The following is a 14,679-nucleotide window of genomic DNA, read 5'->3' on the forward strand; positions in this document are numbered from 1 at the left end:
GGGGTTTCACCATGTTGGCTAGGCTGGTCTTGAACTCCTGACCTCAAGTGATCCACCCACATCAGCCTCCCAAAGTGCTGGGATTACAGGCCTGAGACACTGTTTGCTTATTTTAATCCAAATTAAAAACTGTGGACCTGCTTGGATAATTTATCATGATACAGCCAATTTGTTTGCATTCTTACCTCATTAGCCTGGCATCTCTTAATTGCCACAGGTTAATTGTGAATTGAATCTCAAAGGTCTCAGCCAAAGAGTATTATACCACATTAAAATAGGGTACGAGTTTTCTGTTGGATCTCTGTGCTGGATGATTAGGGAGGAAAAAGGAAATGGTTTTTAGAACACACTGTTTTAAGAATAATTAACATTTTGTTTTTGTATACAGTTGGAGTTCAGTGATGATATTGTGAAGATCATTCAAGCAGCCATTAATTCAGATGGAGGACAGCCAGAAATTAAAAAAGCCAACAGCATGGTCAAGTCCTTCTTCATTCGGGTGAATGATATTACTAATTCATGGTTTTAATGCTTACCTATAAGTAACTACCCTGTGAATACAATGAACTTATTCTCTTCTACTTTTTGCTTTGTCATGTCTATGAAACATCTTTGGTTTAATTTGATCCTCTGATTCTTTGAGAGGAATTTGGTGAGGTTGCCAGAGTGGATGGATCTTTCCCTTGGTGGCCTGAAATTATCCTCATATTGACAGAGAAGCTGGTTTGAAGTTTTTTCATGTGGTATCTAAATGAATGTTTACATATTTACATTTTGTTTGTGTTTTATTTTAGCAAATGGAACGTGTTTTTCCATGGTTCAGTGTCAAAAAGTCCAGGTTTTGGGAGCCAAATAAAGTATCAAGCAAGTAAGTGAATTTAGCATCACTTTTTTTTTCTCCTCATTGGCTAGAAGTCTGAGAGTTCTCGTATTTCTAGATTGCAGTTTTCCTAAAGGTTTTAATACTAGAAATGAATTGGTTGAAATGCCTTTTCGGTGCTGTTTTGAGGACTACACTTAATGTTTGTTATAGGCAGTTGCCTTTTTGTTCTTTACTTTTGTATTTGTTTTATTGTAAGGAGCTTGGTTTAATTGTGACAAATGTACAATACATGTGTGATATAGCCATGTAGCTGGCCTTGTTATAAATGGGTTCTGTTTGACTGATAGTTCAAATGGTGCTTTGTACTGCTCTTGATTTTCCATATGTAAATTCTTTTGATTTGATTTGATTTGATTAATTTTTTTTTTTGAGACGGGGTCTTGTTCTGTTGCCCAGCTGGAGTGCAGTGGCGTGATCTCGGCTCACTACAACCTCTGCCTCCCTGGTTCAAGTGATTCTCCTCCCTCAGCTTCCCAAGTAGTTGGGACAACAGGCGGGCACCACCACGTCCAGCTAATTTTTGTATTTTAATAGAGACTGGGTTTCACCATTTGGGCCAGGATGGTCTTGATCTCTTGACCTCGTGATCTGCCTGCCTTACCCTTCCAAAGTGCTGGGATTACAGGCGTGAGCCCCCACGTCTGGCCTCTTTTGATTTTTTGATAGGGTTATCATTTGTTTCAGCAAGTTTAACCAAGAGTCATATGTTGAGATATTTTTTAAAATATTAAGTTCTGTGTACTTCTGCAGTTTTCCAAATGCTGTGACTTGTTCTTATATTCTGTGAATGGCTCGTACATGGGGCAACAGGTGATATCAAGAATTTGATTATTTTATACAGTTCTAGGTATACTGTAGGAGTTCAATAAATGCTTGTTGAATCAATTATTTTCAGCAGTGGGATGTTACCAAACGCAGTGCTTCCACCTTCACTTGACCATAATTATGCTCAGTGGCAGGAGCGAGAGGAAAACAGCCACACTGAGCAGCCTCCTTTAATGAAGAAAATTATTCCAGCTCCCAAACCCAAAGGGCCTGGAGAACCAGACTCACCAACTCCTCTGCATCCTCCTACACCACCAATTTTGAGTAAGCCACCAAAAGGAGCGTCGTCACCCATTTCCCTCTAGATGCAGACGATTGACTTTGTGAATCCAATTCACTAAAATTAGATATACTTGGCTATCAGAAAGGAATTTTAAGGTCATCCTTAAATGTAATACCATCATTAATTTTGCTTCACTTGAGGTGTTAATGAGGACTTGATATAAATACTCTTGAGTATTGTAACATAGATAATGAGATAGCGTTACTCTGAACACTTTGAAAAGTGGTTATTTTATAGGCTGTAGGCTATGTAAGCTAATTGTTTTCTTTTTTCCTGGAAATCAGACATAGTATTGCCAATTTTAACTGGATCTCAAGGTATTGATGGGAGTCTTTTGGATTTCAAGGTACTGATAGGAGTCGAGAAGACAGTCCAGAGCTGAACCCACCCCCAGGCATAGAAGACAATAGACAGTGTGCTTTATGTTTGACATATGGTGATGACAGTGCTAATGTAAGTACTTTGCGACACAGGGCCCTAGTTAATACATACCCCAAAAGAACTGTTTGTCCTTGTGTCCATACTTGATGACTGGGTGCCATTTATTTAATGAACTTACTTACAACTTACTAATTTATAACTTTTATTTACCTATAACTTATTAACTTGTAACTTTTATTTATTTGTCACTTAGTTCAAACTTTTATTTATTTGGCACTTGGAGCTTTTTAATGACTGATTTTCTTGATTAAAAGGTGACTGATTTGCCTTAAACCCTTGATGTCTAGTAATTTGTAATGGAAGTTCCTCAAGAATATTTTGTGCAAGTTAATAAAATCTAAGTTGCATATTAAAAAACTTATGTTTCATATAGGATAGCAGAATGGTTAAGAGCCCCAGTTCTGCCGCCTGCCTGAACACATTTCTGTGCTTAACTGCCTACTTACTGACTTTGGCAAGTAGTTTAACCTCTCTGACCCTCAGTTTCATCTTTAAAATGAAGATAATAATGCTTACCTCAGAGTGGTTGTGAGGATTAAATGAAATAATGTATGTAAAACCTTTATTTAGTGCCTGGCACACATAGTAAGCCTACAATTTTTTTTAAAAGTTTTGGTTTTTTGTTTTTTTCTTTTTTGAAACGGAATTTCGCTCGTTGCCCAGGCTGGAGTGCAATGGCGCGATCTCAGCTCACTACAACCTCCGCCTCCCAGGTTTAAGCAATTCTCCTGCCTCAGCCTCCCGAGGAGCTGGATTACAGGCATGTGCCACCATGCCCGGCTAATTTTGTATTTTTAGTAGAGACGGGGTTTCTCCATGTTGGTCAGGCTGGCGATCCACCCACCTCATATACCAAAGTGGTGGGATTACAGGCGTGAGCCACTGTGCCCGGCCAAAAACTCTTAAATACAGTCTGAGAGAACTGACTTTGAAATACAGTTTATAGACGTCAGTGCACATTTTTATAAACTTACCACCTATTGCTCTTTTTGTTTGTTTGTTTTCTTTTGAGACCAGGCCTCGCCCTGTCACCTAGGCTAGAGTACAGTGGCATGATCTTGGCTCACTGCAATCTCGGCTTCCAAGCAATCCTCCTACCTCAGCCTCCTGAGTAGCTGAGACCACAGATGCGCACCACCATGCTGGCTAATTTTTTGTTTGTTTTTGTTGAGACGGAGTCTCCCTATGTTGCCCAGGCTGGTCTCAAACTCCTGGGCTCAAGAGATCCTACCGCTTCAGCCTCCCAAAGTGCTGGGATTATAGACGTGAACCACCATACCCAGCTCATTTTTTTATTCTCTAGATTTGTAAAATAGTTTCAGTCTATGGAAAAAGTAATCTAGAAAAGAAGGAAGTGGAAACAGAGCAACGTTGCAAAATGAATTCTGATTTCTGTGTGCCTCCCTGCATTAAAGAATTACAGTTGCTTTCTTGAGGTTATCCTCACTGAAGAAAAGCTAATGCCAAGGAAAACCTCCTTTGGCATTATATTCTTTAGGAAAAAATAAATCTCTATTTTATAGGATGCTGGTCGTTTGCTATATATTGGCCAAAATGAGTGGACACATGTAAATTGTGCTCTGTGGTCTGCGGAAGTGTTTGAAGATGATGACGGATCACTAAAGAATGTGCATATGGCTGTGATCAGGGGCAAGCAGCTGGTAAGACCTTATGGGTAAATTTTATGCAAGGGATTCCCTCTCAGTTTCCAGATATTCTTCCTGTGGGTGAATATGGCCTCACTGATATTTTTCACAGTGCCATCAGGGTAGTTAGCCAACAAGTATTGATATACATAATTCAACAGACTACCAATAGATAAAATGAATTGTAGGAACTGCAGAATGGGATGAGTCTATAGAGGAGATGGTAAACGTCTTAAAACATCTGAAAATCTGAATAGGGCTCTTTTCTTTTTGGATTTTTAGAGATGTGAATTCTGCCAAAAGCCAGGAGCCACCGTGGGTTGCTGTCTCACATCCTGCACCAGCAACTATCACTTTATGTGTTCCCGAGCCAAGAACTGTGTCTTTCTGGATGATAAAAAAGTGTATTGCCAACGACATCGGGATTTGATCAAAGGCGAAGTGAGAGAGCTTCAGTTGCTTTTTAAAAAAAAAAATAAAGACTATTTTTTAGAGTAGTTTTAGGTTCACAGCAAAATTGACTGGAAGGTACAGAGATTTCCCATATACCCCCTGCACCCACATATGCACAGCCTCCCCCATTATCAGCATCCCCCACTGGAGTGGTGCATTTGTTACAATGGATAAACCTACACTGGACACATGGTTATTACCTTGAGTCCGTAGTTTACATTAGCTTTCACTCTTGGTGTTGTACATTCTGTGGGTTTGGATGAAGATATAATGACATATAGCCCCCATTATAACATCATATGGAGTATTTTCACTGCCTTAAACATCCTCTGCGCTCTGCCTATTCACCCCTGCCTCTCCCCAACCCTGGGCAAACACTGATGTTTTTATTATCTCCATAGTCTTGCCATTTGCAGAGTTTCACATAGTTGGAATCATATAGTACATAGCCTTTTCAGGCTGGCGTCTTCTGCTTAGCATTTAAGTTTCTTTCAAGTCTTTTCATGGCTTATTTAGTTGCTTTTTGAATTATTTAGAAATTCAAAAGAAAAATACAAAAATATAGCAAGATGATAAACTGTTTTGCTTTTCTATTAGGTGTTCCTAGAGGCACTCTCTCTTTTGGGAAATACAGAAGTGTCCTGCTAAGTGAAACAGAAGGATGCTTTTGAGATATGCTGTGTGCCTTCCACTCTGAGACAGTCAGGATCATGAGTATAATGTGCAAAGGGACAGCCTATTAACAGCTACCATGGGTTTTATTTAAGGTGGTTCCTGAGAATGGATTTGAAGTTTTCAGAAGAGTGTTTGTGGACTTTGAAGGAATCAGCTTGAGAAGGAAGTTTCTCAATGGCTTGGAACCAGAAAATATCCACATGATGATTGGTATGACCTAGCCTTGGTTATTGGGGAAGGCTGTATATATCATTGGGGAAATTTCTGGTTATAAATTTCAGTTATAAAATGACCCTCAGTGTGGTATCTCACGCCTGTAATCCCAGCACTTTGGGAAGCTGAGGCGGGCAGATCACTGGAGGTCAGGAGTTGGAGACCAGCCTGGCCAATGTGGCGAAACCCCATCTGTACTAAAAAAAATTAGCTGGGAGTGGTGGTGCATGCCTGTAATCCCAGCTACTTGGGAGGCTGAGGCATAGGAATCACTTGAACCCCGGAGGCAGAGGCTGCAGTGAGCTGAGATTGCACCACTGCACTCCAGCCTGGGCGATAGAGTGAGACTCTCTCAAAAAAATAAAATGACACTCATTATCTCCTCTAATCAGTTCTTCTTTCCTTGGTCAGGCTCTATGACAATCGACTGCTTAGGAATTCTAAATGATCTCTCTGACTGTGAAGATAAGCTCTTTCCTATTGGATATCAGTAAGTAGCACTATAAAGAGAAGACAGCAGCCCCACAACCTGAATACACTGAAGGTCATTAAATGTAGAGGCATACTTGTTAGCTACTTTAAACTGCTACTAAGAGTTAATTACTTAGTTTGCTAGTTCTCTGATTCATCTGCTTGTAGATTGGGACTAAAGCAGCATTTATGTTAGCTGAATCCAGTTATTGAAGGAAAGTATTATTGACATCATTTCAGAATTACTTAAAACCTAAGTAGAAAACACAAGGTCAGTCTCTTAAGATTCTTCCAAATTGTCGGGTGTGGTGGCTCTCGCCTGTAATCCCAGCACTTTGGGAGGCTGAGACGGGCGGATCATGTGGTCAGGAGATCGAGACCATCCTGGCTAACACAGTGAAACCCCATCTTTACTAAAAAATACAAAAAACTAGCTGGGCGAGGTGGCGGGCGCCTGTAGTCCCAGCTACACGGGAGGCTGAGGCAGGAGAATGGCGTAAACCCGGGAGGCGGAGCTTGCAGTGAGCTGAGATGCGGCCACTGCACTCCAGCCTGGGCGACAGAGCGAGACTCCATCTCAAAAAAAAAAAAAAAGATTCCTCCAAATTACATTTATCTCCATTCAGGAGTGCAGATTGTTTTCATGGATAAAACAGCTCATGCCCTGTTCCCAACTTTACATTTTATAAGTCCTTCTAAAACTATAAATCCCCACAATAATGATCAAAATTTTCAATAAGAATTTATAATCTTAGGCCGGGCACGGTGGCTCGCGCCTGTAATCCCAGCACTTTGGGAGGCCGAGGCAGGCGGATCACGAGGTCAGGAGATCGAGACCATCCTGGCAAACACGGTGAAACCCTGTCTCTATTAAAAATACAAAAAATTAGCCGGGCGTGGTGGCTGGCACCTGTAGTCCCAGCTACTCGGGAGGCTGAGGCAGGAGAGTGGCGAGAACCTGGGAGGCGGAGCTTGCAGTGAGCCAAGATCCGGCCACTGCACTCCAGCCTGGGCAACAGAGCAAGACTCCGTCTCAAAAAAAAGAAAAAAAAAAAAAAAGAATTTATAATCTTACCTATATGAAGCAAGTTGTTAAAATGTCTAACAAGCTAACAATACAAGTTCAAAATTCCCCTTCTACCGCTCTCGCGTTGGAGTCTCATTCTGCAATATATGCTCCAACTTACTCTATTCCTATTCCGATGACACAGTCTGTGCTCCACATTTAGCTGGCAGCTTGTCACACAAACCAGACTCCACTAGCATTCAGCAAATTTGAAGCAGTTACATTTCTCTTGTCTCATGGGGCTTTTCTCCCAAAGGAAACACCACAGGTTTGCCCTTTGTTTTATTTTCGGACCATACTTTGTATACATTGTAAGGCGGTAGTTCTGTCCTGAAGGCCAAAACTAATTTTTGTAGTAGTTAATATTTTTCTTTCTCTTGCTTTTAGGATATTTTACTATATTTGGTGCCTGCTTATGGTATAAGAAAAAAAGATCTTAGGCTATTTTCTGAGAGGCTAAGAAAAACCAAGGACTTCAAAAAGCTTGGAACAACCTAACTAGGGGAATCTGTACTAAGAACCCATGAAATAAAGCTAAATTCTGTAATTAAAAGGACCAGGGAACCTAGGATGAAGAGAGGTTTTGAAAAATACTAGTTTCTGTTTCTGTCCTCTCCCTTATGATGATTTTCCCAAATCTGTTTACCCAGGTGTTCCAGGGTATACTGGAGCACCACAGATGCTCGCAAGCGCTGTGTATATACGTGTAAGATAGTGGAGTGCCGTCCTCCAGTCGTAGAGCCGGATATCAACAGCACTGTTGAACATGATGAAAACAGGACCATTGCCCATAGTCCAACATCTTTTACAGGTTAGTCTTGAATCAAGACGGGACTTGAGGCTGGGCACAGTGGTTCATGCCTGTAATCCCAGCACTTTGGGAGGCTGAGGCAAGTGAAGCACTTGAGGCCAGGAGTTCAAGAACAGCCTGGCCAACATGGTGAAACCCCGTCTCTACTAAAAATGCAAAAAAAATAGCCAGGCATGGTGGCAGGCACCTGGAATCCCAGTAATTCCAGCCACTCGGGAGGCAGAGGCACAAGAATGACTTGAACCCGGGAGGCAGAGGTTGCAGTCAGCCAAGATCACGCCACTGCACTCCGACCTGGGTGACAGAGTGAGACTGTGTCTCAAAAAAAAAAAGAAAGATGGGTTGGAACTTGAATTCGATTCAGGGAGTACTATGATTGAAAGCTGGGGGAAAAGTCATTTACTTGGGAGGTCTCATTTGCTTCTAGTTTTACATTTACCTAATAGCTGACTTTCTATTGGTTAATTAGTTTGATATTTTAATTGGGCTTTTTCAGTTAAGAGTTTTTATTTCCTGCCACAGAAAGTTCATCAAAAGAGAATCAAAACACAGCTGAAATTATAAGTCCTCCATCACCAGACCGACCTCCTCATTCGCAAACCTCTGGCTCCTGTTACTATCATGTCATCTCAAAGGTCCCCAGGATTCGAACACCCAGTTATTCTCCGACACAGAGATCCCCTGGCTGTCGGCCATTGCCTTCTGCAGGTAAAAGACTTTATTGACCTACTTGACCTAAGAAGATCAGCCCAAAGATTAATTTGTAATTCTTTCAGGCAGCTTTATCTCGGTGACTTTTACTGATTGAAAATGTAGATTCAGGTTGGGTGCAGTGGCTCACCCCTGTAATCCTAGCATTCTGGGAGGCCAGGGCAGGTGGATCACCTGAGGTCAGGAGTTCAAGACCAGCATGGCCAACATGGTGAAACCCTGTCTCTACTAAAAATACAAAAATTAACCGCGTGTGGCGGCACATGCTTGTAATCCCAGCTACCCGGGAGGCTGAGGCAGGAGAATCGCTGGAACCCAGGAGGTGGAGGTTGTAGTAAGTCAAGATCATACCACTGAACTCCAGCCTGGGTGACAGAGTGAGACATTGTCTCAAAAAAATAAATAATAAATAAATAGAAAATGTAGATTTCTAGTTATCTATAAATATATATATATATGTGTGTGTATATATATAGTCAAATCATTGAAACCAGTGACTTCTACACATTTGTTCTATCTACAATAGCATTTATTACTTTTTCTCTCTTGTTTAGGAAGTCCTACCCCAACCACTCATGAAATAGTCACAGTAGGTGATCCTTTACTCTCCTCTGGACTTCGAAGTATTGGCTCCAGGCGTCACAGTACCTCTTCCTTATCACCTCAGCGGTCCAAACTCCGGATAATGTCTCCAATGAGAACTGGGAATACTTACTCTAGGAATAATGTTTCCTCAGTCTCCACCATTGGGACCGCTACTGATCTTGAATCAAGTGCCAAAGCAGTTGATCATGTCTTAGGGCCACTGAATTCAAGTACTAGTTTAGGGCAAAACACTTCCGCCTCTTCAAATTTGCAAAGGACAGTGGTTACTGTAGGCAATAAAAACAGTCACTTGGATGGATCTTCATCTTCAGAAATGAAGCAGTCCAGTGCTTCAGACTTGGCCTCCAAGAGCTCCTCTTTAAAGGGAGAGAAGACCAAAGTGCTGAGTTCCAAGAGCTCAGAGGGATCTGCACATAATGTGGCTTACCCTGGAATTCCTAAACTGACCCCACAGGTTCATAACACAACATCTAGGGAACTGAATGTTAGTAAAATTGGCTCCTTTGCTGAACCCTCTTCGGTGTCGTTTTCTTCTAAAGAGGCCCTCTCCTTTCCACACCTCCATTTGAGAGGGCAAAGGAATGATCGAGACCAACACACAGATTCTACCCAATCAGCAAACCCCTCTCCAGATGAAGATACTGAAGTCAAAACCTTGAAGCTATCTGGAATGAGCAACAGATCATCCATTATCAATGAGCATATGGGATCTAGTTCCAGAGATAGGAGACAGAAAGGAAAAAAGTCTTGTAAAGAAACTTTCAAAGAAAAGCATTCCAGTAAATCTTTTTTGGAACCTGGTCAGGTGACAACTGGTGAGGAAGGAAACTTGAAGCCAGAGTTTATGGATGAGGTTTTGACGCCTGAGTATATGGGCCAAAGACCATGTAACAATGTTTCTTCTGATAAGATTGGTGATAAAGGCCTTTCTATGCCAGGAGTCCCCAAAGCTCCACCCATGCAAGTAGAAGGATCTGCCAAGGAATTACAGGCACCACGGAAACGCACAGTCAAAGTGACACTGACACCTCTAAAAATGGAAAATGAGAGTCAATCCAAAAACACCCTGAAAGAAAGTAGTCCTGCTTCCCCATTGCAAATAGAGTCAACATCTCCCCCAGAACCAATTTCAGCCTCTGAAAATCCAGCAGATGGTCCAGTGGCCCAACCAAGCCCCAATAATACCTCATGCCAGGATTCTCAAAGTAACAACTATCAGAATCTTCCAGTACAGGACAGAAACCTAATGCTTCCAGATGGCCCCAAACCTCAGGAGGATGGCTCTTTTAAAAGGAGGTATCCCCGTCGCAGTGCCCGTGCACGTTCTAACATGTTCTTTGGGCTTACCCCACTCTATGGAGTAAGATCCTATGGTGAAGAAGACATTCCATTCTATAGCAGCTCAACTGGGAAGAAGCGAGGCAAGAGATCGGCTGAAGGACAGGTGGATGGGGCCGATGACTTAAGCACTTCGGATGAAGACGACTTATACTATTACAACTTCACTAGAACAGTGATTTCTTCAGGTGGAGAGGAACGACTAGCATCCCATAATTTATTTCGGGAGGAGGAACAGTGTGATCTTCCGAAAATCTCACAGTTGGATGGTGTTGATGATGGGACAGAGAGTGATACTAGTGTCACAGCCACAACAAGGAAAAGCAGCCAGATTCCAAAAAGAAACGGTAAAGAAAATGGAACAGAGAACTTAAAGATTGATCGACCTGAAGATGCTGGGGAGAAAGAACATGTCATCAAGAGTTCTGTTGGCCACAAAAATGAGCCAAAGATGGATAACTGCCATTCTGTGAGCAGAGTTAAAACACAGGGACAGGACTCCTTGGAAGCTCAGCTCAGCTCATTGGAGTCAAGCCGCAGAGTCCACACAAGTACCCCCTCAGACAAAAATTTACTGGACACCTATAATACTGAGCTCCTGAAATCAGATTCAGACAATAACAACAGTGATGACTGTGGGAATATCCTGCCTTCAGACATTATGGACTTTGTACTAAAGAATACTCCATCCATGCAGGCTTTGGGTGAGAGCCCAGAGTCATCTTCATCAGAACTCCTGAATCTTGGTGAAGGTTTGGGTCTTGACAGTAATCGTGAAAAAGACATGGGTCTTTTTGAAGTATTTTCTCAGCAGCTGCCTACAACAGAACCTGTGGATAGTAGTGTCTCTTCCTCTATCTCAGCAGAGGAACAGTTTGAGTTGCCTCTAGAGCTACCATCTGATCTGTCTGTCTTGACCACCCGGAGTCCCACTGTCCCCAGCCAGAATCCCAGTAGACTAGCTGTAATCTCAGACTCAGGGGAGAAGAGAGTAACCATCACAGAAAAATCTGTAGCCTCCTCTGAAGGTGACCCAGCACTGCTGAGCCCAGGAGTAGATCCAACTCCTGAAGGCCACATGACTCCTGATCATTTTATCCAAGGACACATGGATGCAGACCACATCTCTAGCCCTCCTTGTGGTTCCGTAGAGCAAGGTCATGGCAACAATCAGGATTTAACTAGAAACAGTAGCACCCCTGGCCTTCAGGTACCTGTTTCCCCAACTGTTCCTATCCAGAACCAGAAGTACGTGCCCAATTCTACTGATAGTCCTGGCCCGTCTCAGATTTCCAATGCAGCTGTCCAGACCACTCCACCCCACCTGAAGCCAGCCACTGAGAAACTCATAGTTGTTAATCAGAACATGCAGCCACTTTATGTTCTCCAAACTCTTCCAAATGGAGTGACACAAAAAATCCAATTGACCTCTTCCGTTAGTTCTACACCCAGTGTGATGGAGACAAATACTTCAGTACTGGGGCCCATGGGAAGTGGTCTCACCCTCACCACAGGACTAAATCCAAGCTTGCCAACTTCTCAATCTTTGTTCCCTTCTGCTAGCAAAGGATTGCTACCCATGTCTCATCACCAGCACTTACATTCCTTCCCTGCAGCTACTCAAAGTAGTTTCCCACCCAACATCAGCAGTCCTCCTTCAGGCCTGCTTATTGGGGTTCAGCCTCCTCCAGATCCCCAACTTTTGGTTTCAGAATCCAGCCAGAGGACAGACCTCAGTACCACAGTAGCCACTCCATCCTCTGGACTCAAGAAAAGACCCATATCTCGTCTACAGACCCGAAAGAATAAAAAACTTGCTCCCTCTAGTACCCCTTCAAACATTGCCCCTTCCGATGTGGTTTCTAATATGACATTGATTAACTTCACACCCTCCCAGCTTCCTAATCATCCCAATCTGTTAGATTTGGGGTCACTTAATACTTCATCTCATCGAACTGTCCCCAACATCATAAAAAGATCTAAATCTAGCATCATGTATTTTGAACCGGCACCCCTGTTACCACAGAGTGTGGGAGGAACTGCTGCCACAGCGTCGGGCACATCAACAATAAGCCAGGATACTAGCCACCTCACATCAGGGTCTGTGTCTGGCTTGGCATCCAGTTCCTCTGTCTTGAATGTTGTATCCATGCAAACTACCACAACCCCTACAAGTAGTGCACCAGTTCCAGGACACGTCACCTTAACCAACCCGAGGTTGCTTGGTACCCCAGATATTGGCTCAATAAGCAATCTTTTAATCAAAGCTAGCCAGCAGAGCCTGGGGATTCAGGACCAGCCTGTGGCTTTACCACCAAGTTCAGGAATGTTTCCACAACTGGGGACATCACAGACCCCCTCTACTGCTGCAATGACAGCAGCATCTAGCATCTGTGTGCTCCCCTCCACTCAGACTACAGGCGTAACAGCCGCTTCACCTTCTGGGGAAGCAGACGAACACTATCAGCTTCAGCATGTGAACCAGCTCCTTGCCAGCAAAACTGGGATTCATTCTTCCCAGCGTGATCTTGATTCTGCTTCAGGGCCCCAGGTATCCAACTTTACCCAGACGGTAGACGCTCCTAATAGCGTGGGGCTGGAGCAGAACAAGGCTTTATCCTCAGCTGTACAAGCCAGCTCCACCTCTCCTGGGGGTTCTCCATCCTCTCCATCCTCTGGACAGCGGTCAGCAAGCCCTTCAGTGCCGGGTCCCACTAAACCCAAACCAAAAACCAAACGGTTTCAGCTGCCTCTAGACAAAGGGAATGGCAAGAAGCACAAAGTTTCCCATTTGCGGACCAGTTCTTCTGAAGCACACATTCCAGACCAAGAAGCAACGTCCCTGACCTCAGGCACAGGGTGAGAGATCCAAATACTAGCTAGGCTAGGTCTGTGGGATTTCATGCTGTAAATTAGGGGCTGTTGATGTGGTACTCTTCTGGGAGAGACACTCTTCTGTTCAAGTTGCGTTACTTGGGAGTTTTCTGGGTTTTGAATTTTTTTCTCTCTGAGTGGTGATTTATATAGCAAAATGTAGTTCCATCCATGGGCGGTTTGTCTCTTGGATAGAACCACATCTAATTACTTTTTGCTCTGATTTCAAACAGTGTTGCTGTTTGTTCCTGTTTCTTTTTTACTGAGGCTTATACTACAGAATGATTATTCTTATCTTGAGGGCAAAGCTCCCTCTGGTAAATCCACATAGAGTCCTTTTTTTAAAACTTTATCATTGAAAGCCAAGCACAGTGACTCATGTCTATAATCCCAGCACTTTAGAAGGCTGAGGCAGAAGGATTGCTTGAGCTCAGGAGTTCAAGATCAGCCTGTGCAAAATAGTAAGACCCTGTCTCTACAAAAAAGAATTTTTTTGTAGAGTGTGTGTGGTGTGGTGTTGCACACCTGTAGCCCCAGCTATTCAGGAGGCTGAGGTGGGAGGATTGTTTGAGCCCAAGAGTTAGAGGCTAAATGAGCCATGGTCATGCCATTGCACTCCAGCCTAGGTAGAGTGCATCTATGTAGCGACCACTTGGATCAAGATACAGAACATTTCTAGCAACCCACAAGGGTGCCTTCTCTTATAAGGTCAGTGCCCCCTCAAAGTAACCATTATTCTAACCTTTATGACCTTAGGTCAGTTTTGCTGGCTTATAGACTTTATCAGATCCTGATAGAGCCATTTCTTTTGACTCACCTCCACATTCTGTACATATTTACTGGTGGTTTGTCTTGAAAAGATACAAACGCCTGTGTTCCAGGACTCCAGGAGCAGAGGCTGAGCAGCAGGACACAGCTAATGTGGAGCAGTCCTCCCAGAAGGAATGTGGGCAACCTGCAGGGTAAGCTGAAGAATTTGTCCTTTAAGACTAAGCTCTCGGCCGGGCATGGTGGCTCACGCCTGTAATCCCAGCACTTTGGGAGGCCGAGATGGGCAGAGACTCTGTCTCAAAAAAAAAAAAAAAAAAAAAAAAGACTAAGTTCTCAATTTTGTCCACCTCATTTAAAAAATAGTTCTTCCAGGCCAGGCTCACGTCTGTAATCGTAGCACTTTGGGAGGCCAAGGCGGGCAGATCACGAGGTCAGATCAAGACCATCCTGGCTAACATGATGAAACCCCATATTTACTAAAAATACAAAAATAATTAGCCGGGCATGGTAGTGGGCACCTGTAGTCCCAGCTAGTCGGGAGGCTGAGGCAGGAGAATGGCGTGAACCCAGGAGGCGGAGCTTGCAGTGAGCTGAGATCCGGCCACTGCACTC

At 43.3% G+C, this 14,679-nt stretch overlaps 1 protein-coding gene across 14 annotated transcripts in view; it reads left to right on the forward strand.

Annotated features, from left to right (window-relative positions):
- The window catches only part of KMT2A (lysine methyltransferase 2A), a 91,459-nt gene that overhangs the window by 58,622 nt on the left and 18,158 nt on the right, over positions 1–14,679 (forward strand). For 10 of the 14 annotated variants that reach the window (XM_065529038.2, XM_065529040.2, XM_065529039.2 and 7 more), the window contains 12 exons: positions 389–499; positions 795–868; positions 1,779–1,972; positions 2,338–2,444; positions 3,956–4,093; positions 4,361–4,519; positions 5,299–5,416; positions 5,831–5,909; positions 7,607–7,767; positions 8,290–8,475; positions 9,033–13,281; positions 14,157–14,258. In XM_065529038.2, coding sequence (XP_065385110.1) covers positions 389–499; positions 795–868; positions 1,779–1,972; positions 2,338–2,444; positions 3,956–4,093; positions 4,361–4,519; positions 5,299–5,416; positions 5,831–5,909; positions 7,607–7,767; positions 8,290–8,475; positions 9,033–13,281; positions 14,157–14,258 — 5,678 coding nt within the window. The remainder of the gene's footprint in view (positions 1–388; positions 500–794; positions 869–1,778; positions 1,973–2,337; positions 2,445–3,955; positions 4,094–4,360; positions 4,520–5,298; positions 5,417–5,830; positions 5,910–7,606; positions 7,768–8,289; positions 8,476–9,032; positions 13,282–14,156; positions 14,259–14,679) is intronic. The other 4 variants (XM_065529041.2, XM_065529042.2, XM_065529045.2 and 1 more) reach the window with 1 other exon arrangement.

Source organism: Macaca fascicularis, chromosome 14 (assembly GCF_037993035.2).
Source record: "Macaca fascicularis isolate 582-1 chromosome 14, T2T-MFA8v1.1".
NCBI lineage: Eukaryota > Metazoa > Chordata > Mammalia > Primates > Cercopithecidae > Macaca > Macaca fascicularis.